The sequence below is a fragment of the Lineus longissimus genome, chromosome 2, assembly GCF_910592395.1.
Source record: "Lineus longissimus chromosome 2, tnLinLong1.2, whole genome shotgun sequence".
Classification (NCBI taxonomy): domain Eukaryota; kingdom Metazoa; phylum Nemertea; class Pilidiophora; order Heteronemertea; family Lineidae; genus Lineus; species Lineus longissimus.
In genome coordinates, this window is record NC_088309.1 from 8,598,764 (window position 1) to 8,625,489 (window position 26,726).

At 39.4% G+C, this 26,726-nt stretch overlaps 2 protein-coding genes across 2 annotated transcripts; both read right to left on the minus strand.

Moving 5' to 3' along the window:
* Window positions 1-1,271: 1,271 nt before the first annotated feature.
* On the minus strand, window positions 1,272-5,172 carry LOC135482518 (potassium voltage-gated channel subfamily C member 1-like). Its single transcript, XM_064762605.1, has 2 exons — window positions 4,660-5,172; window positions 1,272-2,834 (listed from the first exon to the last, which is right to left on the minus strand). Exons 1-2 carry the CDS (start codon window positions 5,119-5,121, stop codon window positions 1,944-1,946), a joined length of 1,353 nt encoding a protein of 450 aa, XP_064618675.1. The 5' UTR covers window positions 5,122-5,172; the 3' UTR covers window positions 1,272-1,943.
* An 856-nt stretch (window positions 5,173-6,028) lies between these two features.
* Window positions 6,029-24,471, minus strand: LOC135482515 (TWiK family of potassium channels protein 9-like). The gene is made up of 2 exons (XM_064762601.1): window positions 23,544-24,471; window positions 6,029-8,060 (listed from the first exon to the last, which is right to left on the minus strand). Exons 1-2 carry the CDS (start codon window positions 24,100-24,102, stop codon window positions 6,823-6,825), a joined length of 1,797 nt encoding a protein of 598 aa, XP_064618671.1. The 5' UTR covers window positions 24,103-24,471; the 3' UTR covers window positions 6,029-6,822.
* Between the last annotated feature and the right edge of the window lie 2,255 nt (window positions 24,472-26,726).

The following is a 26,726-nucleotide window of genomic DNA, read 5'->3' on the forward strand; positions in this document are numbered from 1 at the left end:
CAATCGCAGCGCCACTGAGAATGTTTTTGAGGTTTAGGTCTGGTCCATCAACTGATACACTTTCTCTTTACTCTTTACAGCACAGGCTCGATCAAAATCATATAACAGGGTTGATGATAAAAAAAGGAAGCGCACAATCAGGGAGTCCAAGCGAACGCAAAGACAATATTATGCAGATATCGACGCAAGGCTATCTCTGGCACGAAGCAATATGGCAAAGATTGCAAGTGCTGACAGAGAGTCACGAAAACGTCTCCAGGTAAACATTTGCGGGTCTGGTAGAAAATTGTAAATTAACCATTGGAGGGAAAATGAAAGTTGTGTGCCTATAATCCATTTCATGAGTGGTTGAAACTGCACCAAAAAGATAAAAGTGGCCTCCTTCTCGGGCTACAGGCAGCAACACGACCGCTTTACAATGTGTGTTTCAAAAAAATGCATCTGCTGCATGCGACAGAATATAATACGTACCGTTGACATCCATGCTGGGCAGGCGCATCGATTCATCTAATAATAGTAATATCATTTGGTCTGTCTTTTGCACGGAACGTGCTAAATGGGAAGTTTGACGTTGAGTGTGAAGGCTTCGGCAAAGGGACTAACTCTTTTGAACATACATGTACACATGCATACATGCAAAGCTTTTATCTTGAATCAACAGGTTAATGCAAGTGCTGTCAAAGAAGAGAAAAAGATCTACTACAAGAAGATGGAGATTCTCTCATCTTCCTTTGATCGTGATGAAAAACAATTGGAGTCTCACATGGCTGAGGTAAGAAGAAGTTTATTATCTTAACTTCCGTTGATCGAGTAAATATTCCGAGGAGTAAACATATCACATTTTATATTCCTGGTAATGTTATAGAAAAAGGCAGTAGCCATGGCCTAATTATTATCTTAACTACAGGTTGACGCTTCCAGTAATAATCTCAAAGAACTTGGTGCTTTGTCAACATCGACATACAAGGGTTGTGACGCTGAAAAAGCTGTGCGGTATATTAAAAAGTTACGAACCTGTATCGGCAAATGGAAAAAAGGAGATATTAAGCCCACCAGTAAAGCGTATCTGAAGGAGTTCGAGAGTGATCTGGCTCCTCCTTTCGATCCTTGTCCTGCCTACCGAATGCTCCGCGCTGAGATTCAGAAGGCACTTGGTCTCCATCTCGATGAAGGCTCGTCAGTCCAGCCGCTAGATGTCTACAAGGATCGCCTTCTTTGCAAGCCTACTGACGGATCGAGACGATATCTTCAACAAAATCAACCACCAGAGAAACAGCTTGCTTTTAACGAGTACGTTCGATTAAAAAGACCAAAAGGCAAAAACCAAGTAAAAACTGCAAACTTAAAATAAACTGAAAGCAAATGCAAGTCCTATATCGTTTATTCTTTTTATCAGCAAGACAGTGCTCATATCCTTATGAAAAAGATAAGTTTTTCACAGGTTATATAACTGTGTCATAGTCTAGCGAGTATCCGTGATCCGCCTCTTAATTCCCGGTGGCATGGCCTCGCTTTCAAGCATGAAATTTGCTCTACCATGCGGACGCCACTGTTCAGTATGCCTTGAACTTCAATCGGTGGTCGGGAGAACCATAACTGCTTTGTCGGTTTCTCTAAAACGTTGCTGTAATCATATCAATCATCGCCGTCGTTCGCCGGTATACTCTGTGAGGGAACCGCCTGTTTGTCGGCGGAAGGATCATAAGAGGCGACAGCGGCTTAGGTAATCGGCCGCTCAGCTGCATGGGTACCATCGCCTTTGCTTCACCATGACTGATTTCGGGCGCTGTGTGTACCTTGTCTTTAAATGCCGCAATCAATATTGGCGTGACCAAAACGTTTTGCTTAATACAACGATATAAATCTATCGACATAGAATTAAGGTTTAATTATTCCGTTGTTTGCATTTGCCAATACATTTGCAGAAGTACAGCCTATGGTCTTCAGTATGCTCTCTTCACCACAGCCTGCTGACGTGTCACTGGTCCGGGTGCCACTGCCTCCCCATGCCGTACCGCCGCACAGCACTTTTCTACATCCAGCATAGCAGTGTGAACATGGCGATAATAACTACTGAAATTAGTGCTAAGTATTGGAATAGAAAGTCCGGTGATGATGACACCCGAGAATGCACAGCACATTGCAACGAAGTAACCGGGCCAGGCCCTCGGGTGCATGTCGCCGTACCCTACTGTAGTCATTGTGATGATAGACCACCAACACCCCTCCCATACGTCTTTGAATGTTCCTTCCACACTAATTTCAGCAGCGAATATAAGGAATGCGAAAAGAATCATGCCGATTCCAAAGAATATCAAAACAGTCAATAAATCGTAAAAGCTCTTTCTCAGCACAAGGAGCAGTACACGGAGGCCGACAAAATTCTTAGCCAGCCCAAAAAGCCGGAATGGGCGCATGATCTGTAAAACAAGCGATGCCAGCCAAATCCACTGTATCACAGACGTTTGGTTCTGTGTCTCCTTCCCGTAGTATGTGAGGACAAAAATTATCCCGCCAGCCCAGAACGCTGTCAGCACAACAATGTCGAGTATTGTGAAGAAATATCGTATAAATTGGCATTTGTACGGACAGAGAATGAAACGTGTAATGAAATCAGCCAAAATGATTCCGTTCAATAAACCGTCGACAACCAGTACATTGTTATTCGGAAGTTCCATCCACATGTTTCTCCACTTTGTTGTGTTGATCATCTTGACGACCTGCCGTTCACTGATGTCGGCGCTCGCACCCTTCGAGCTGGCGCCTTTGTCAAAGTGTGCCGCGAACGTAAACAAGGATCCGACCAAAACACCTGCCATCAGCAATGACCACGCCTGGAAAAGATAACCAAATTTGCTATATTTACATTTAGTACATGCGAGAAAAGATTGTCAATGATCACAGGATACTTCGCAGTCACCATCACCATTTCCTTTGCGATTTCTCACACGTGATTCGAAATCTGCACCGGTGAAGCAGGATTATTGGCTTCTAATTGGCCAGCGCTGAGGAAGTCGATGAATGTGTTAAAAGGGTAGATTTCCAAAGCATCCGAGGACTGGGAATGAGGCATGGTCGTAAATTGCTTCTCATTTCATGTGAAAAATATGTAGGCCTACTCACGAAGGCTTATCTAACTTGTACATTCGAGGATTTACTGTTCTAACCTCAAGGCTGTGCTTTTTTTCAGACGAAAATAGTATGATATGCCATGGTATGCTATAATTATCATGATTATATTGATACCCGAAGACATCGGTAGATATAGCACATCTGTCAAATTGTTGAAGCACATCTTACAAGTGTTAAAACGATTATTGGCGAATAATTTATGAAGTTGAAATGTTGTGACTCAATATTTATTGAAGTAATGCTAAAAGCCCACCCGTCTGTCGATCTATACGGTGTCGTGATGAACAAATAATCATTTCTGAAGCTTGAAATGGTGATATCTTTTCTTCTTGTTCTCATGGGTGGGTTTCTAGAAACCTATTACCCATCAGTTGTTGGATCCAATATTATCACAGCACATGATTGTCGCTTATTTACGAGTTTCAGGTTTAGCAGGGTAAATACAAACTATTTATCCTCATCAAACGATGAATGGTAGTCACGAATTGGTTAATAGATATTTCTGTCAACCAGTGGCAACTGTGATAACGCGGGCACTGATTTATTAATGTCTCAGAAATAAAACGATTTCATTTAAACAGAATCAAATGTGCTTCCCTGTGAATTTTCAGTGCGAAAAAGTACAATACATTACAAATTGCGATGGACTATTAGATTGCTCGACATACGGTGCCATACTCATTGACAAAATCAATAGTAGGCCTTCAGCTTTTTCACGTCCAACGAATTGTGATACAGGGTTATAATAAATTGTGTTGCTAAATTCTAATGTTGAACATTCTTTTTATAATGCTTTTTTCGAAGGGAATTATGCATTTAAAACTAGTGGCGATCTCCCTTCCCTAATCGACTGGTCGGACGTTTTACAAAATCTGATAACGCTGATATATGCTTCCGAACCCACTTCAGTGCTGGATCGACATATAAATATGACCTGGGATTGATTTAAATTGATGTAAGATAATGATGGACATCTGTCGGGCATTGATTCCTACATGTATATACGGATATACTAAATCTATTCATGTACATGATCATAGAAACGGTTTGCGTAAACTATGCATTTACCCATATACAAGCATAACTGTCAATGAATAGACACTAAAGCAATTTAAAGTGTCGAAAAAATGTCAACTAGAATGAACAGTACGCGGCCCGCTATGTACACACAGGTGGTCACTCTGACAGGCTTTTTCCTCGTTCCAGGCCAAAGGACTTTGTGGTACTATTTGTTTAAACAACTTGATTTCTAAGTCGCAGAATAGACCAGGTGCAGTAAACGCTAAAAGTTGATATTAACCACGAAATGAAACTATTGACGAAACTCCCCCTCGCCCCTCCGACGACGACACAATAGGCCAATGTGCGACAACAATACATACCACCTCAACCAGACCGTTCATACGCACTCTATTATTTTATCGTTATCTCTCTAAAACAATTCGATGAACCCTTCTGAATATGCTCACATTTGGCATCCGGCATCTGGGACAAAACTTCGAAACAAATCTTAAAACAGGCACTTACCTTTGCCAAACCTGAATACACAGGAATCTGCATAAACATCCACAGCCGTATACGATAAATCTGCCATCCCGTTCGCTTTCTCAAAATTTCCAAACTTTTATCACAGTCATACATTATCTCTTCCCGAACAGCCTTCGCCCTGTCTTTTTCCAGTAGCGCTACGTTGATTTTCCCCATACAACAAGGGGCGACGACAGTTAGGGGTATCCTCCAGTATTCTAACTCCTCGGCCATGTCTATCATGCACACTTCGTCTGTTATGTGCAACTCCTTCTTCTGGTGTGCCTTTAGAATGATGCTGAAGCACTCCGCACTCCTATCGAAAAAATAAGCACCGACACTGCTCTCATAGTGGCTCTTCGTGCTCAGGGCCTCAGCGAGCGTCGACTCCGGGAGGTTAAGGATCGTCGAACGATATGTTAAGAACTCCGTCCCACGAACGTTTATCCTGATGATATCCATCACTTGAACAAACAGTGCTTCGTAAATGTCCGATTCGCAAGAACAACATAAGGAGAGACAGCCACTGTATCCGAAGCCACTATTGGAAATGACAGATTATTTTCTATCAATGATTGAAATTCAATAGATATAAAAAGTTGTGCTTTAGGAAACATCCGATTACTTTATTTTTCTAATATATCGTGGTTGTGCGAAACGTTGCTACGAGACAAAAACAACTCCTGAACTACCGGCGTCACGGGAACTTAACACCACCAACAATGTTCCGTGCCACATTTCCAATATGTGCACAGTGGTGTATAGGGGGTATGGGGTATAATACGACTGTCATTATTGGAAAAATCGTAAAACAAGATACAGTAATTCATAAAATATTTAAATGGTGGTTTACTGGTTATTTAACATTAATCATCCGTGAAAGCGTCAGGCGAAATTTTGTAGAGTAGAGTCCTCAGCAATTCAATAACGACTGCTGGTGCAAGCGGCGTGGCGATGACAATGATCAGTATCAATAAATATGAGTTTTACTTATTGTGGATTCGGGCCTCTCGCAAGCTGGTTGATGCAGTGTAGGACGCTATTATGTGCATTAAATGATAGCTTATAGCCACCTGCGGCAAGAATGTAGCTTTTGAGGCGAGTTCTCGAGTGAACGAGGTACAAGTGGGTGTTCACATATGGTAAACGTCCATTGGGATAGAGGCAAATACCGAAGCTTCCAAAAGGGACTCACGACCGGTCTTAAGATAGACAAAGCTTTGCTGGTTCCGTCTACGTGTCTATTGTCCCTGGTGGGAATTTGCGCCTTCGAATAACCGATGTCTGATGCACAAACAAACAACAACAACGGGAAATCATAAATCAGTTGAAAATGTATTCTAATATACAAAGACATGAAGGGAAGAGATCTTGCGAAAACTGTGGGAAAACAGTGTAAGGGATATGGGGTGGGGTGAATTTCACCCTGATGTGTTCTCCATTTTGTAGATTCAGCTATCAGAGTCGGGTTTAAAGCTTCTCGTCTCTTGCTTTTGATAATTCTAAAGCATTTTTGTTACAGTCCAGCACTGGTAACAGCGTATGAAGCATTGTGCCTTGTTCTGGCGGCAGCGGTTATAGTGAGGCATCCATAATTAGTTGAAGAATTACCGGATTTTTTTTGTGGCTTGGAACTTTGAAAACGCTCCACAATCTTTTCAGGCATGTCTGGTGCTTAAAGATACCGGACTGCATAGCATGTCAGAACGTCAGGTGAACTAGCGCTTAGAAAGATTGGACTATTTAGTTTATTTATATATAACGAGAGTATAGGATGTCGATGCGTTCACAGGTCTAATGAAAGAACAGAAGGGCGAACAGTGGCTGGTTTATCTTATAACCAGGAGATGGAGTCATCTTGCTCAATGATACATGAACTTGATGAGGGCTAACTCACCACTTTCCTAAAGAAAAGCTGATCGTAGGTCGTTAATAACCGCTTCTGATTGGTTCAGTTCTAAAAAAAAGGAAAGTGAAGCAGGATTTTAAGTGCTTTTGAATTGCCATTTCCATAAGACTTCTTAAGATAAGCGTAATTCTTGAGGAAAGTGATGAATGCATAAATAAAGGATCAGAACCCGCACTTAGAAATGGACATACATTGTAAAATGGACACCTACATAAAAAGTAGATTAATCCTTTAATAGAATGAAGTAGTAAGATTCAGTCGTCTTCCAGAATGCCAACCTTTCTTGCAAGCCATCTGCATTTCTCCTTCACTTCTTCTTGCATCAGGTTGAAGCACATGGCAAGCACTGAGAGACCCAATGCCAAATACATGGCACAGGCCACAAGTTTTTCCTGGGATTCCCAGGCGTCTAACTGAGTACCAGGCACTATATCACCAAAACCAATGGTGCTGAGAGTGACGAAACAAAAATATGATCCAGTGAGAGGGTCCCATGACTCCCATCGGGAAAACAGTAATGCCCCGGCTAATATGTACAAGAGAATAACTAAAAGACACAGTGATATCGGAACGCGGACTTTTTTTATGTCGACTTTGGAAATATCCACTTTATTGGACTTTGTATCGTCATAATCACGATCAAGAACCTCTAAGCCTTCACTGTATTTTTCACACCCATCCCTCTCCGAATCCTTCTCTCTATCTCTACCTAAATCCTTAAACATAATCTCCGTATCACTCTTCCACCGCTTATCTTTTCTTCGATTTCGTCGCCGTCTCGACGAGCGCTTTTTCCGACTGAACTTTGATCTTTTCAACGTATCGTCCGCATCAGATGCTATTTCCGTGGGCGCATTATGGTCCCACAAATTCGTCAAATCAGTCTCCTTGCAAGTAAACAACTGATCAACACTTATGATAACATCCTCGTCCTTAAGGTGAATTTTAGTATCTGCCAAAGATATTTGACTATTTTTAAACTCCTCATACTGGTTCATGATATCCTGGAATTCCGTTTCTGCGAGATCTGCGTCCATGTCCGCCATATTGGCCTCATGCTGCTGCTGGGTTTCGTCACACAGCTCCAACAAACTCGTCTCAGTCAACCCGCTATCTCGATTTCTATCTTCCTTCCTCGATTTTGATTTTCGTTTCTTCACCTTCATTGACTTATTCATATCCTTTTTCTTATCACTACCTTTACGTTTATCCTTTTTATTGGTACTACCCGGCTCCTTATTTTGTTCTTTAGCTAGTTCCTTTGCTTCCTGCTGCATTTCAAGCTCTCTCATTCTTCGTTGCCGTTTCTTAGGCGGCGCCCATAACAAGCAGCATAGCCCACAGCAGATCCTTGAGTACATCCATCGGAAACAGTCCGCTAAAAAGTCACCAATATTGGCTAGGCATAAAAACGTCAACGGAATGCCGACAAGTGCGTAAAGAATTGTTACTATTCTACCTGCGTTGGTTTTCGGTGCTACGTGCCCGTAACCTGCAAAAAAGAGAATTGAGAGATTATTAGATACAGGAAACTGAAACCTTTGGCTTGGACATTAGGAACTTGGTTTTTTAGATCTTTGCATTTGTATGTCGGTTAATGAACCCTTTCGCGTTTGGCACATTGGGAACTTGGTGTCTGAAACTTGCAACACCTTCTGCTGGTTCACCACTCTTACTGAATTCCGTTAGTCGAGACAGGTCGAATCGCCAGTAAGTCAACAATTTTGATCAGGAAGGCACTTAGTGTTGACGTTCAACTCTACATCTATACCGTGAGAAACTGCCAACACCGGTTTAATTGGACTAACGTCTTTTCATAAATTATCTTATTATGTATTCACCACTTACTAAACAGCCAGAAATATATATTTCAAAAGCAAAAACGCATGGTTCTTGATATTTCATGTTCAGACAGCATTGGGATGTTCTCACGCAAGGAAAGGTAAAAGGTGAAATCAACACCAACAGTAATTAAGTTTTCTAAAGTTTTTTTAAGATTTTCTTGAAATGCTACCATAGACAACTATACAAGTCATAATTCTGTATTACTTATAGGTGTAGCCAACATGATGTACACCTTAATTCCCAAGGTACTGCCGTGGCAAAATTGGCAATTATTCTTTTGTTGAACCGAATTTCAGCCAAAAATTGTTAAGGCGATTAGGCGACTTCCATTGCGTGCCTAATACGCTTACATTCTTCAAAGGCTTCAAAGTCAAATACATCTAATGTGTGATGTAAGAAAACAATGCATTAGTATATTTGGCTTACAATGTAAGTCATCTCTCACCTCAACACCCTTTTTGTGAAATTTGGTTAGAGGAGAAATAAATGCCTTTTTGCCTGACATGGCCGTACCCCGTGAAATAAGAACTTATCGGCGTGTGTTTCTTTTTCTTTTAGTTGTAAGGTTACAGTTTAGAGTTATCAAAAATACAAAATAAACAGAGCCAGGTACTCAGTTCTTTCGATATTTGCCACCCACGTGCCAGTATCTATTGAGAAAAATACAAGCATGTGCCTTTGCTTATAACCTGAGAACAGTGGGGCGCGTTACTAAAAGTGAATTAAAAAAACTTGAATGGATAACCGTGAAAAATGTGTTAACCTGAAATCTTTGAAAGTTGTGTCTGGTATAGCTTGCTATTGAGGAGCACTACATAAAGCAATAGAATAGACATCAAATGTACCATCCAACTAGGCCCTTAGGTTCTGTGTCCAAAGGAATGATAGAGATCGCTGAAGTCTTACAAAGTTTTGATCATAGTTCTCAAGAGAAGCATGATTGCAACTTCTCCCTCAGATAGATATATGTCGATTTGATACCAACAGTGTATCTCGAAAAGGCTTGGTGTTAGCCAAATTTAGCTACTTTTGAAAAGAAGATGACTCGATCGTAATGTTTTCTCAAGAAACATTGGATGTTTGTAATGTAGGATTCAGTCTCTTGGTGATTGTAATTTGGAAGTGATTTGACAATTCACTGTTACTCAGGGGGTCAGTCTCATTTTGATTGATGATCAAGAAGTGTGTATCATCAAAGCAAAACACGTTAGTGAATGTCACAGTCAGGCGAAGTTTTGATCTTATTTCGGTATCAGAATATATTCAGAGACTTATCAGCTTCCTGTACATTGCTACAAAATCGCCTAAATCAAGTAAACGAGGTTGGGTATCAATCAAAAAATATTGATAATCAGACAAATGACTCGTGTGATTTAATGGCTTCTTCATTGATTTTCTTTCTGGACCCGAAAAATGATCGTCATTTATAACATAATATATAGCAACAATAACAAGCGAATGATTTATTATTACATGCATGACCATTGACGTTTATTGACGTTCTACACATCACATTACTAAAGTTGTGCTTCTGTTTAAATTTTAATTGTAGCAGTAATTGTTGTCACTAGAAGTGGTGTCACTAAGTTCAATTTTCAACATGATCCTACACATTTTATAACGTCCAGATCGGTCGGTAAAGTCGGCACGATATATATTACACACCCTCACTAAATAGGGCTGTATGCAGAACCTTGGGTTCTGCCCTGGAGACTAATAGGAACGGTAGAACCAGAAGGGGAACTAGGTCAAATTTGACCTACTGATAAAAATAGTTCTCTTTCAAATGTGAATAGTTCTAATGTAATGTGAGGCAGAACCAACAACTACTGGTGACTTCCTGTAACTTAATTTGACCCTTCTGGCTCCTTCCTTTGTTCTCTCTTTTCTTCATGCCCCATGCATTTTCAAAATACCGATGAGGGGCCAAATACAAATGAGAGGGATCAAAAGTTGTCTTGTTCACTTAGTTCGTACATAGCCGACGACAGTACAATGTTCAAATACTGCATTCACATCAATTCTCATGTACTCTAAGAAGCACATCGCGGGGCAAAGGAATATCGCCTTCGCCACCTCATTGACCGAGGTTTCTTGGCTAAAAGCAAACTATGAATTATACATACTCCAATACTTGGATCAATATCCCAGTTTTCTTGTATTGGGTCATGAGTGTATCGGATTATGCAATGATATGTATTGCGATGAAGGCCGGACATTGCTGGTGACTAAAGCAAATAAAAAATAAAAATACATCCCAATTGTTGAAGTAAAAAAATTCAGTACAGATTACTAACTCAGAAGTTAAAACACCATGGGCAAGACCCTCTTGTGATGTCACACGATGTTGACTGGTATCAGCCCATTAGTAATTCATGTGCGACCTGGAATCCGCTCTGAACTTCTGGGTCGTTTAAATAGTCACCGAGACTACATTAATGAAAAACAATGCAGTTCAATCAACTCTCTCTTTTTAAGACGTTCATGCACGATACTTCTCAATACGTATTATAGAAATATCGGTAGATTGCATTGGGATTTCAATGGAATGGGCCGTAGAACACACGCCTGCGTCGATCGAATGATTTACTGGCGTCTATCAGATAATTAACTTCAATAACGTAATCCCTGCCTCATCTAAAACCAATGAATTAAGTGGTTACCATATGATGGGAATTCGATAATGAGAAGATGTCCATAGTAATTGTGATATCATAGTGAAGTCAAACATTTTCCCATTGGAACCTTTCAAAGGTAAAAGTCAATGGCAACAATACGTAAATTCTGAATCAATTTCTTTCATTCTGATATATCAATTGTACGAACCAATATGAATGTACGAGAAGAACCAGTTGAATTGGTCATTACACCTTATTGTTCAATTAAATGAAGGATTGTGGCACTTGGCTACGATAACGGTTTCTAAAAAATGGTCAATCCCGTGCACCTGTATATGAAACAAGTACATGAACGTATGTAGTGCATCATACCGAGATATCGAACGTCTTCACTGCATCCCGAAATACTATTTATAGACACCGCATCGATTTGTTCGATCGTATTCCATACTTGGCGACGATCTGTCCAATTTCTTCCTCACACTTTGCGGTTTGTATCCAGATCATTCCATCTGACGGAAGTTTCCTTCAATCCCTTCACCAGTGACACGAGACACACTTAGTGCATTACACACATGCATTAATGGCTTATCATGATTGGAAGCTGATGATATGAACAGGGATCCGAGTATGCAGTACACACTGGAACTTTACTGTGTTGTAGTGGATGTATTGTATACTGTATCAAGCTATGAATCGAGAAAGAAGTATTGAAATATTCGTTTTCGGACACTGTCTTTTTACAGAGTTCCCAATCCGACTAAACAGCCTCCATAATACCGGAAGATTCCCATTCGAAGGAGCTGCTTGTACCAACTTCTATCAGCGCTCATCGACAACTCCGGTTCAACGTCAAGATATTGTCTGACCATGAAAGCTTCGCTTCGTATCGCTGAGGTGTTCCTAGTAATCAGCAGTGTATGCTTTATTTTTGCAATAGGCTCAAACACTTTCACGAATTCCAAGTACTCTGTGAAAGTAATTTACCATTAAGAGATTCTTCTTCCGCTGTTCAATCCACTAAGTATGACCAGGGTTGACATACGATATCTAGGTTTGCCAAACCGTTAATGTAGTTTTCCTTCGGCCCAAGAACCGAAGACGTTTTAAGGTAAATACGAATTCGTCAGTCGATTCAGCAAATTTACATTTACATGTATCAACAGCAATGTAACGTTCATGCTTACATCCATTGAACTTGCAGTGTGAGTTACTGATCAAATTGTGATCGTTTCTTAACCTTTCCAACTCCCCGGATTCAGTTTTAACCTGCTGTCAGGTGGATTTAACCCATGTTCTTGATTGCTCTGACTTTAGCAAAGTTCACATTCGTGCGGTTGAATTTACCATCTCAATATGTCATACAGACATGCTCCACTGAAGTTTCAGGTAAACCATGTCTAATGAATGAGGTGGTGAAATTTGTCTTGGGTGTGATGGAAATATTTTGACGTCTGGCTCGATTAGATAATTGATCGCTTGCTCACTTTATTCTAAACAGAAGAACAAGGTGCCTCTTTGGGGAGGGCAGAGCTGGTGGTCCTTGAAGAATATTACCATATGTTTAGAGACAGCTTCTATCATGATTGATTAATGGTAGGCAGATGGATTTATCCTCTTCTCAACAATTCTTAATTATCTCAAAATCTATTAACATACTTCATTAGATTACACCAATACTCCTTTAAATACATGGATTCGTGATTTCAGTATGCCAGAGATTCCAGGCATGATCTAAAAAATACATTGATCTTCGCCGGAATAACCTTTCCAGGAGCACTATATTCAGCTCACCATAAGCTTATGGACATCACAATTTCTAGACATGCACGTGTGATAAACACGTGATAAGTATCGACTACACTGGCCCAATTCTGCTCCACGCTTCAACATTTACGTGCAAAAAAGATTATAAAAAAAATGTTGACGGAAATGCATGCTCAACACTACGGGTAATAAGAGAAAGATGATGAACCTGTATGTTGTTTTCTTTTTATCTATGTTTCACAACAGGTCTAGACAAAGACCTCTTAAACTATCATTTTATGTATTTTATGTCAGCAGCAGCATATAGAAAGTACAAGGTATGTGGTAATGTGGCAGAAAATATGCATCTGCATACTGAAAGGTGATTTGCTACAGAGTAAACATTTACATGAAATTGTTGCGAAGTGTGCTAAAAAATGGTAGGTATCTTTTACCGAATGTGTTATGACTTCGCGTCAAAATAACAACAGCATACTTCATCAGTGTTATGTTTTGCGAAATACAATGGGTCGGCAAGACAAGAGGGCTTATGTCAGTTTTTACTCTCATTAACAAATGATGAGATTCGTTTTCGTCAGGTGAGAAGGCAGTTGGTATTCCGTTGTTTCTGTTAATGTACTTTCAGAAATGGGTTTCCGGAAATAGGGCAAAATAGGTTTAAATTGTCTCAAACTAATATGCCCTTCATCAATGTCATGGTCAAATTCTCAGAAAAAAACAATTAATGCAAAACAATGGTAATAACAGATGCATGTACATACTGTACATCATGGTCTTCAGTTGTCGTTGTTTCTTGATAAGTATGTATAAGACTGAACAGTGTTGTCTCAGTTCGAAAATCCATAATCCTTATAAGATTCCTGATTAAGATCCTATTTAAGTCCGTGTACATGTAACGTTGCATGTACGTTCGTTTCAAGATACTTGAATGTAAGATTATTTGTCGAGATCCTAACTAAGAACCTATTAAGAATGTTGTCAGGAATGTAGATGCGCAAGTACACGAAACTAGTAAAAAGATCTTAACAAAAGAATAGTATCTGAATTTTCGACGCATGATGGGTTCTCTTGCTTCGATTACGCTTTCTGCTTTGCCTTTAAACAGGCCACTCGCTGTACCATTCTTGTAACTAAAAACCTCACAAACTCAAGTGGTGACAGTAGTCGGTGTAACATTCTAAATCACCTGCTGCCAAAGTGTTGATAGCCACTGGGTGCACTCAACTTAATGAACGAAACACGTTATATATATATAGTTTAACATCCTCTAGCAATGTTCCAGGGAGATACTACTCCCCGTTAAGATCAAACAGTGGCCTCTTGTGGCGTCAGAGAAGATTGTGTGAGAATAGACTACCTGTGAACTTATAAATGATCCCAGCAAATACACCGTGGAGTTCGCTATCTTCGATCTCCCAGTTCCTTTCCATCAACATCAACTTCACTCATACAACGGCGGAGGAAACTTGATAACAAGAAGCAACAACTTACAGCACTTTCCAAAGTTTTGACATTTCTAATAGGATATGACATATTCCATCAGGATATCAACCTATGAATTGACAATTATAATTATCTCAGTCGTCACTATTATTTGTTTATGGGTATGAGGCAGGCATTGCAAGTCTTACGAACGTGAAACAAGAAATCTCTGTAATCAGTGCATTAGAGAGTTTAGGCCTATATGCCACACTCGTAAATCGGATTTGAAATTATTGAAGTATTCTTCCAAAAAACGGAGAATTCTTCAAAAGTCAGCGTCGATAAGATTCATTTACGTACATGAAACTGCCTCTTATCCTTCTTGCAGTACAAATATTGAAAGCATTTCTTTTTAAAACAATCGATTACATCCAGTTGTGATATCCCCATTATGTACATACACATACTTGTTTGATATTCTAATTTGGCTGCCAACATACCCTTGTAAATAAGAGCAAGAGCAAAGGTACCTGTTCGATAACTCTTTATCTTACAAGGTTGTAGAAAGAGACATTTTACTAATCTTGCAATAGGCTAGTCGAGCATTATTACCTGACTGTTGCGTTGTCAAATAAACCTTTCGAACGATAACTGATGGGACCAACTAAGTGTGGATATGATACACCTGGTGTAAAACTTTAATATTCATGTAGTTCGAAGAGGAAAATAGATAAATAAGCTCAATAAAGGCTGTTTACATCTCGAACAAGAATCGGAATTGGTTGACAGCACAAGCTAGATGTTCGCTTAAGTACAGTGAATTTGTAAAGATGGAAAAAGATAAATGCTATGTAAAATATAAAAATTGCTCTTGCCATCAATATGAAGTGCCACGACTGACAATTGTGTTGCAAGCAAATACTTGCAAGACTAGTAAATGCGAAAGATTTCAACCCAGACGCAACTAGAAATCACCAACTGCGAGCTTGTATACTTAGTTGTATCTTGTATCTTCAAAACGAAACAAATCTGACGAATGGCTGCTGCGAATTCAGTGAATATTCTCACTTAGAAAGATACAAGTATCAAGTGAAAGGTTCTGGAGGACGAACAGGTGTCGAATGGGTTTGGCGAGTGCAGGCAACTACCTGTTATCTAGGGCGAGAGAATAGTCAAATAATGTGGAAAGTTCTCAGTCGTGGTTATAGCGAAGTACTTTATGTTGTTAAGACGGACGTAAACCTCCGGCTGCAGTAAACATAATTATAACACAAGAGGAAGTTTATGATGAGAGGTATCAACATTTCCAGAATTTGTGGCTTTTGTTTGGTTTTGTCTGAGGGTATATCGAGTTGGATGGCATGGATAGGTATCGAAAAGATGTCTTTTTGTCCTGAAAAAGTACCTGAACCCAGTGTATTTCCATTTAGTTCAGCGATTATTGTTTCAGAAAAATTAAGTTTTTGAAATAATTGTAACAATTAAGAGATATCTTCACCGAAACGATTGTTTACGTTCGACATTAAAGGTATATATCTTACCGGTATTTAAATTCATGAAAGTTTTTCGGTAAATCATGTACATTGTACATGTACATTGTACATGTAATTGTAGAGAAGGATGAGGATGTACTCTAATAGTACCTGTACTGTACCTACCGTCCAACATCACATAGAACTACGAAGTCTACGTTCATGTCCAGAACTTCGGGGATATAAGTTTTCATTAAAACCACAATTGACTAAACCTTTAAGACAACCGACAGCTGAATCGGTCTGCCAAGCAAAGACATCGGTTAGTTCGATACCTTCTCGGAAACCAATCAGGCTATTTGCAATTTCGAACACCAATATTCTAATAGAGCTCAGTCTTACGTACATTCTGCTTAATTGCACCCCTTCCTTGACTAAGATACTGGTGCATGTATCAAGTTGACACCTTCTTGGCAGAAGATCGATAAGACCGAATGGTGGGTCATCTGGTGCTTTTCTGAACCCATGATGACAAGATTCCTTTAGTGGGACGTTTGCTCAGGTTGTAACAATGATAAAGTCGGTACAAACATGCAATATGCTTTTTCAGAAGAATCGCTTTGGAGTGGTATTACACAATCTTTTTAAAGGCTTATTTTGTGAAGTAAAGATTAAATGATACATGAAGACGCCGGTCGTATCAAAAGAGAGAGCCATGTATCGAAGTTTCCAACTGATGAAGAAGGGAAACGTATATGTCACAAAAAATCTGAATTGTGTTGTTTTTAGCATCTACCAGGGGATGTTACAGCAAGATACGACCAAATCAAAGCATTAAGTACTCGCTCACCACACCTCATCATATCATGAATGTATCATTAAAGATTTGATGCATGCAGTTCTTGAAGAGACGTTTGTTTAGACTATTAGTAGAAGATATGTATGCAATGGCGTATTTACATTGCAGATCATATTAACATCGCAAAGCACTAGATCCGAAATGCATTTATAATCGCAGCAAAGCAAATATGATGCATTTCAATGTGGATCAAAGGTATTCGTCAGTAGGCGTCAAGTCGTGTGGAGCGATTTCTTAATTTTCCGGTGATGTTGAGTAAACCAAGTAAGGAAGCGGTTTGCTACCCTAAAAACGTTGAGTTCGTTTTTAACGCCAGGGCTGTTTTCGATGCTTATGTCGCAAATCAGAACTCTAATTTGGCCAAATCGGGATGAATTTATACCATGCATTACCATGGTTGAACCCTTCGTGCATCGGTATTCTATTTACGAATCACCTTAATCACAGTGTTGACGAATTTCGTAAAATCAACTCAATTTGATTAAAGATATTCTGCTTGCTTTCATTTTTAAATTTCAGTCCACCTTTTGCATATTACTACGATGTTTACTGAAAAAGGGCTTTGTATATCCAATTACCATTCGTATACCAAATGAAAATGACATAAGGATTAAAATTTTCGATAGTCATAAAAAGTACTCCATGGCATTACATTTCTAAGATGATAAATATCGGCTTATCTATCAAAGTACATTGTGTATTCCAAAACTCCGCCAGAGATACATCATACCGTATTTCTATTCAAACACTTGACTTCTTGGCAGTAACATTTTGGATTTCCAGTATGCGTAATGTAATAGCTTATGCTTCAGGCCAATATGCACTATACGATCGATTTTTGATCTTATAAAGATGACAGTCTTAAAGTGTCGACGACAATTTGCCCAGCATCACCAAGTTTATCATCTATCTGGTTTATAATTCAATAAACATTATATCAAATAGACACGATCAACCCTTTGACCCAAAAGTCACCGGGTACGGATGTGCAAATGCATTGCAGTACCATTCTAGCACATTGGTTAGGCTAGAAATCCTCGTTGGTACATTACAAGGGATATTGCTTTACATTTCATTTCCATTTTCAAAATTTTGGTCACGTATGAAGCTCTCAAACATGAACCATCATCATCAAATTTTCAAAAGCGATTCAAAGCTAACATTCTTTAAAAACAACCTGCATCATCAGATAGAGCAGTGTCATTACGTCATAACTGTCATTAATTTAAAACCTCACTATCATTAATTGCACAACTATTGCGTCATACATGAAGTCATTAGATAAATCGCCTGTTTTGCAGTACACGTCTATTGTTAGCGTTATTAAAACGAACTAAATACCCATTAAACGGGGATCCATCAGGACCCTAGATCTACCAATTAGTTGATGTGCCTGTCAGACAATTAATATCAAGTCAGAAGTCTTTAAGATGACACTTTTGAAAGCACATTTAAAATTCGGTATCATTTTATTTCTTTTCCCAAGAGGAATCGTTATGATATTACGGGTAGTATCCCTCGAGAGCCTATGATGCATCATAATTTTATATGCTGCCCGTTACGTTAGAAAATTAATGTCAATCAAAAAATTATATCACAAGTTCAAAATACGTATATCCATCTAACGTATAAAGGAGTACATATTACGTGCTACGCAGGATGACGCACGTATAACAAGAATGGTCGTCTTATCTGATTGGCCCAAATACTGAGTGTCAGCTTTGGGCCTATGGCCAGCTGTTGTGATCATTGTTTTCTTGAAGCTTCGGCAAAGAGCAAAAAACATTGTATTGCAATTATCATACACACAAATTTGCTGATGATCTTAGCATTTACAGTGTTATACCAGTCTAAAGTTCATATTTAGTACATGGTTTCACAGCTGGATATTTTCAAATACAATCAAAGTTCTCAATTTTTTATTCAGCATGCCCTCAACAAGTTCTACAGCAAAACAACTTCTGGAATTGAACGAATTAAACTTCTTTCTTTCTTTTTTTCATTCTGCTGATGACACTTGTTATTGTATAATTGCCCATGCCTGTAATTAATAAGTGTATTGGACTCGAGGGGGGGGGGGACTTTCTATGCACAATCGCATAAGCGTCTCAACGGTTCAAGGAACGATCAGTCATCAATAAGCAACGGACCATGTTGATGAACGATGCTGAAGGAACATCAGTTGTAGGCTACAGTCCGATACTGATTGGGGGCAATAGAGATTTTATTGGAATGCGGCCTGGTTTCCATACTGATCTCTGGCATAAATCACATCTAGTTAGAGCTAAATGGAGTTAACTGTTCAATCAATTAAATGGTCAAGGGGAGATATGTGGTACATTATCGATAGATTTTAATTTGAAAATCCAAAGCAGCATTTGTAATGACCTGTAAACATCAACTGGTTTACAAAGTAATAGTACTTTATTTAGTGGATGCGGAAACATCTTTGCACATTATTTGAGTGTTTAGTACCATACATGTATGTACAAATACACATGTTCGGTGAATACATATATTTTTAGATTTATAGCTTTGTATCGAATAAAACAGATCCACAGTGCCTTGATGAACTAAACCACCATCTCAATGAAAAACTCAGAGGAATCAGTTGATGATTTTCTCTCGACATATTCATTTTATTGGGTTTGATGTATTAACTGTAGACAACCCGTACTGTTTTTTAAAACCCTTAAGCGAGTGTCCGTAGATAGTTCCATTGCTGATAGTCTATTTGACATGGTCCAAAATCACCTCAGTACTTCCGTTGAATTGTGCGTTCATGACTATATAAGTATCATGTTTTGGCATATGCAGAATTCTTTTGATGAAGAACAATGATGGTGTATTTTGATATCGCAGTCGGCACGATGTCTGTATCATATCTGCCGATGCAGTAGCCTTTTGAACAAAATGTTGGTCTGTGTACGGCGTGTACTGAGAATACCTAGCCAATTGTCTAAATGTACATTATACATACGCATCTAGCATATTGCCAATGATAACGGTCTTTAGAGTCGAGAAAATAACAAAGGTCTAAGTGTGTAGTACTTAGACCTGTAAGAAGTGTACCGCCTGCAGTCTCCACCGATTCTGAGTTATCTTCAAACTGATAGCAAATATATCCTAGGCTAACTCAACACCTTGGGGCAGGTACCATCCGAGACAGACATATGGTTGATGGTAGATTCCCTTGCAGCCTTGCTATCCGCGACATGAACCATCTTTACAACCAAGCATTGCGTCCCGATTAGTGTTTATTTTGCTGTGTAATCCAACAAATTGCAAAGGTTACTTGAAAAAGTCGTGATTGGCAGAGTACCCAACAAACTAGCAAAACATTCTCTTCCATACCACATATTGATGCGATATGAATTCGGGCAAGGATATCAACTGCTAATAAACGCTTGCCAAAAGTTCAGCAATTGGACAGATTCAAGCCTTCGCTCGGTTTAGCAGCTTCGAGGGCGCTGCATTTGCCAAGTATGATTTTCTATAGTTTGAACATTATAGTGCATCTGATGCCGCACCATTACACCACGAAGTTTTCAGATTGATCATGAATACGTAGCGTACAACGGCATGTGAACTTATATGTCTAAATAGACGTATATACGATATGATTACCAAAATGGTCGCTTAAAGTCAAAACGTGCTTCCTGTCAACTTATAGTCTCATCGTTGGCAAAAATAAGAATCTTTGCAATGTGCGTCTGGCATGTTTAACCAAAATCTGCTAGATAATCACGAGTTTGCTACGCGATCTATTCTTGGCGGAACCGAATGCGATATGATTTCTGTTTCAATATTGGATTGTATCTGACCTGGCTGAACTCATCATGTTCCGCGTATCAATTTACCTCCATGATTTCACAGGTGGGTGCAGTATTAAAAAAATAATGTTGGTGAACTGAACATAACTACCAGTAGGTGAATATCTTATAATACACTTCTTGTCTTGCATTGCATTTAACAGAAACTGTAGCCGTCGTGCAAGTGTATAAAACAGTAAGAGATACCTACATTGTACGTCATCAGTTACCTTTTATGCTATCTTCTAATAAACCTCTCAGCGCGTATATCGTATTAAGTGACTTCCGTCCTAAATGTAGTTCACCTTTAAAAAGTATAACTGCGCCGTCGACTTTTCTCCTATGTATCACATTGAACAGATGCGAGCTATTTTGGTATTTACCACCGGTATAATAATAATCAGACAGATAACGTCCTCCTATACCCAATACTTGGGTTTGCTACAGCGAACCCGTGATGAACATGGTGTCATCGTCACCCATATCGAACATACATGCCAAATCAAGGAACTGTACGAATCCATTGATGCTTTTATAAACGGGATGAAGAAATAAAACGGTATTTTCTACGCTTGATAGTCATATGTCATTATGACTGGGACCAAATTATTCTGAGGATGTCATCAACAGTTCGCCTTCAGAGTGCGAAAACAATGTATCAAAGTATACCAATTGCAAGAAGCTACGGTGGTGAAAAATGCTTTAATTCAGGAATACATTTTTGGCGCCCACACCTATCGGAGACGGAGATAATGGACTTTTTTTCGCGATCGCCACTCTGTCTGGCAAGGAGTGAAAAACCGAAGCAAATAGGCAAGATAAACAGAAATGACTGTTTTTCCGACACCTTTTGCATTCTCATACCGGCCTGCCTACCAACTCGAACTTGATGCACTGTCCTACTCTGGCAGTAGGATGAGGCGGACTGCGATTATTTTTCAAGCTTCAGATATTCAATATGTCAGTCTGTGAGCTCACAATAACGTCACGAAATGACACTAACCAGAACAAAAAGATGGACTCGACAATGGTCTTCTAGACTTTTTTATGTTACAGAAGTACCTTCATATATAATAACACCGTTAGTATTTACTCTTTGGCCGACATCGATTTAAGCGCATGCGTCGTAAGATATAAGATTGCTCTTGGAATACGATTGTTATGACGTCATTTCCTGAAGTCGTCACGCGTCGATATTGATCATTGTCACTTCCATTAACCCATTCGATAGTTGTTGACTAGGTGTATCCGGGAAGCACGCCATATCAATACTAAGACAGAAGATTTCTCAGAAGAATAACAGTGACACTATGAACAAGATGGTATCCAAACATGGAGCATCGCAAGCTTATGGAACATGATAATGCACTGACAGCAAGGGCGGCCAACTTAAATAATGCAATTAATCATTTCTTTTCTGCGCAGTACACATGTTCTTGCTGTTTTGGGAATCTGCAATAAAGGACTTTCGAGAGTTGTCCTCATCCACAGTATATAATCATCGAGTGACCTCTGTCTATTTCGTCATACGAGGTAATGGTGCATCATCCATATCAGTGCAAGAGGAGGTTTTTTCTTTTTTATCACAAGATACAATAAGACACAAACTTGAGTATCACTTACTGTTTATGCTTGTAAAGAGCTTTATTTTTGTTTGAAATTCTAGACAGAGTTTATTATGAGCGATGTTTTTATTTCCTAAGTCTTTGGTCTTCAGCAAAAATGTTTTCATAGCATAGAGTATGTACTGCTACATCCTCCCTAAACAGGATTTTAAGTCGTTTCTATAATACAGTCAGACAGGAGAGTGAGTTTAGAAGCGATACAAAAGTCTGCTGTAGAAGGATGAGATTGCTGTTCATGCACATCTACGAGTAGATGGTGCATTATAGGTCCTCTAAAATTGCTTACGTGAATTAATCCCTGTCACAATATCATAACTCCACCGCCTACTATTCGTACAAAGCCTCCAAAACAAAACCTTTTCATGCGTGAAAGTACATTACTCGACTCATTGGCAGCGTTTGACCACACAATAATCATGTGATGTCACTTTTCAAGGACAAGCAAGGCACACTGAATTCGTACAATCCCGGACATACCGGATCAACATACCACTACGCGGTAAAGGAATCGAGATTTTGCAATCTAGCCGTTCCAAGAAATTGTACATTTCCTTTGTGTTGCAGTTTTGTTGTGTTAAAAATAGATATTCTCCGCTATGACATATACTTCCACTGATATATACTGCTATCCATCACAAGAGTTGTGGCAAATTCCCATTACGCTTAAGCCCCTTCAAAGATCGTCGATTATTAGACTTAGGCAAACTTCAATGCCTCTTATATTGATGGTATCTTTACAGCATCGGGCAAATACTGGGCTGTATAGAAAACCATCATGACGTAAAGTAACGCTTTAAGAAGAATATGGAATTTTTGAATCTGGTTACCAGCTGTGGGAAGAATGGTAAAACCGTTTAAAAGTTGTGTATGTATCCAAAGCTTAGTCCAAAGCCATTAAGCTTGTACTGCTGCCAGTGTGAACTATTCTCAGTAGGTGATGCGACTTTGCGCAATAGAGAAATACTTATCCGCGCGGCGGAAGAATCTACCTAAGAATGGAAATTTAAGTTACTTCGCTTGAGCTTCATCACCGAGTTACTCTACCGTCGAGATTGGACGAATGCCCACGCCATCCGTGTGCATAGCACTTTCTTGTGATTCAGGAAAATAAAAACAAACCTTCCAGAAGTGCAGTTATTAACGCACGCAAATTTGCTGAAACGTGTTACATTCAGTATTTGTCTATCAGTCTACTGGCGTGAACGGCATTGTTGAAATGAATATTGAATAATAACAAAAATTGAAATGATCAACTTCAGGCTCAATTTTTCATTGTTTGAACGAAGAGTGGAGTCCTTTGATATTATATGTAGTTGATGAGAATGCTCGTGCTTGAAGCGTTAACTTTTCCACGTGGTATGCATCAGTAAGCAACTGATCACCAAATAGCATTTAGGGTTGAACAGCTCAAGTTCCCTGGAGCTTGAGGTGCAACTGCATAACTTCTTTAAGAAATTTGGCCGGGTAAAATTTCCCATACCATTTCTTCTTATACCTTTTTTGTTGCTGAATATTGCTTTTTTTTAAATAGCAGAACCCCAGCATTTATACTTACCTATCGTCGTAATGACTGTTACTGCAAATAATAATGCTCCAGCGTATGTCCATTTTGTTTCTTCTAAATTATTTATTCCATCCCACCCGTTTTCTTTCACTGATTTAATCAATTTCTCCTCATAAGATTTTATAAGTTGTAAGACATTTGTCCGCAGTACCTCTCTTTGGTTAAACAACTTCATTGCTTTTTCTGTTATATCCTCTATAGTATCATTACGTAACGCTAACATATCCGTCATGGCTTGTTTCTCTTTAGGGGCCTCGAGGGCCTGGAAAAGGAACCCTCCCATGATTGAATACCCCACCACTAATCCAGATAATCCAATGTGAGAAAACAAAAATGCCCAGAATTTCTGACAACATATTTTGACCTTTCTAATGTGTTCTCGTCTCATTCTTGCTCTTTCTGCTGCCTTTTCGTCCATCATAAGTTCCACACGCGGCGCTTCCGCCAAAGCCGTAGTATCACCCATCTCAATCTGAACTGCCCCCGCGTCCACCGTAGGGGCCACGACTTCCTGCTCCGACAACGCCGTGGTTGACACAGTAGTAGACATTATCCTTTGACACACGTTTTATTTGGAATGTAATAAATTGTCCCTGTCTCTCACACAAGTTGGACTACGTCTTCAAAAAGTTATTTTGCCGTTCACGACGCCATCAAAAAGTTTTATTCCTGAGCATATTCTGAAAACATGAACACGTTTTCTTCTTTTTGACAAAGTGCCACTGAAGCATGCCACCTGAACAATCCTTCACAGTGTAAAGATTCACCTTTTCTGTCTACCATAGTACCTACATTATACGTTCGAATCTACCTTCGCATCCTCCGTCAGAACAACTGGCGGCCCACCAGACACTAGTGGTTAATTCTTCGCGCACCCACTACGGGGCAGATTAGAAGTCAGATTGATATTTCTGATGACATCCTTGGCATAATTTTTCCCACTTTTATTCCCTAGTAATCCATATCGTGCAAACTTTCAGGCGCAGAGGTCCCGTGACGGCATAACCTCACTCGCTCTTCCGTACGCATACCGCAGGAGCATCTTCAACTTATCCGACTACGCGTGCAATTCGACTCTGGAATCCCGATATCGGCCCAAGAAGGAACTTTCAGGAACGATATGGTCTTTAGTAAAATCAATACAAGTTGATTCAGACAAATAGGAAACCAAGTAACTCCTCTTTTAGTGCACATGGATTTTCTGCACATACGAAGTCTACTTAAACGCTATTTTCTGTTCACAACTTTATTTGCTTTGGGTTTTGCGTTGAACCACATATCTTATCCAGTTTACAAGCGACGGTTTGGCCGGCCCAGTTTAAAAACAGATTCATTAAGAACCGATCTAGACATATGTCGACAGTGTAACTAGTCTATTGGACCTGAGGGATTGGGGTTTTTTTGCTTGGAGGAAGCTCTCACCAATTCTCACTACAATAATAGGCAGGTTTCGCAACCCAAACAAACGACCAACTACGAAGGTATGTCGTTTCATGTGCTATTCATTTAAAATAATATTTTGTTCTTGACTGCCAGAGGGATCAGGGAATTTTCAAAAGAAGTCGGCGATAAAATACGTTATGTACCGTATTTAGTTGGTAGGTAGTCGTTTGCAGCTCTTCCTGCCTAAGCAAAATGTATGCAATATTCCTGTAAGCGTGCATGTATATCAAGGAGAATTGGAATAAAATGGTATGTATTGTATTATCGGATCGAAACGCTAAAAAAAGGTGGAATTGCCTTCGGTTCTTTCTGTAAATCATAAATTTCGTAGAGTCTCATCATTATATGAACGATATCTTTACCAATATACTATGTAGACGCTATGTAGCCGGTTAAAGGGCGTCTGTAAAAAAGACATGTATATCACGTGCAATATTCCTGTGTGAAACAGACGCACCAAAACCGGTTAAATAGCGTTTGGAAAGTGTCAAAATAGAAAAATGCAGCAACATATTTCTTCTGATTACCAGAGAAAGTCGATTCGTTAATTATTGCTTCCAGAGATGGCACCGACTGCACTCCAGGCAGCCGGAATGAGCGCACGTCTCCTATGGCTAATGGCGTACTCCACTAATCGGTATCCCTGGCTCGGCAGTCAATTAATCTGATTATTTTTCAAATATGAAGGAATTCTTCTTGGCAATTTTGCTTAGGTCTACAGTTGATCTTTATGATAAATAGGTTATTTCGCACAAACATGGTCTTGATTATAATCGGCCTGTTGAAAAACATGCACGATAACACTAATTTCATTTGACGTCCTGCGGGCAACGCATTCGGGGAATTATTTGGAAATCAGGCAATAAGACCCATTGACGCCGAATTTGTGTCCTTGACTTTCATCTTGAAAAATATGAAGAATTAAAAGATACATCATAGAGTTGCTATCGAGAATTATCACTTAAACATATCTATATGAAGCCCTAACTATGTATTGGGACGAGAGGAGAATCATTGAAGAATGTTTTAAGGAATAATGCTTTTTACGGCGGGGTGATGAAACCTAAGCCTAATGTACGTTTATTTTCCACTCACAAACAGATCAGACATGACAGTTGCGCATTACTGCTGAAGCCGGGATACGGGCAGGCATACGCGAACTCGGACAGACTGCAACTAGCATATAAGATATGACAAGAATGAAACTCTACATCCACAGTTATCCCGGAGCAATTGCGTTATTTACCCTGGTCTACGTCCTTTGTCCCTTGCGCCCTGCATGAAGAGTTGCTAAGAAGACGACCGTTTAAGCAGCAGACAAAAACAAGACTTAATGGAAATTCTAAAATATGACACAAAATGCCTAATGAAAGCAAACGATAATTTGGCAACGTGGACACATATGATGTGTTCCCTCCTTCACACTGTTGTGGAGAGATTCACTGTTGTTGGGCTTCCTTAAAGGTATGAGTGTGAGCAAATGGTTGAATGATTCCAGGAAACTTCAGTACCTCTAGGTTGAGATGGGACCAGAACGAAACCGCAGCAAAACGTATGTAGGGAAAATTACTTCACAAATTATTATACACACTTAGTTACCCCTAGTGAACATTCACTGTCACTAGGTTTAGGCGCATCTTCTACCCTGCCTGGGATTAGAAAAATTGTAATTTTAAGGGGTAGCCTATTTGTAGTATGATAGTGATCGCAAGAAAACATGAAACGAGTTAC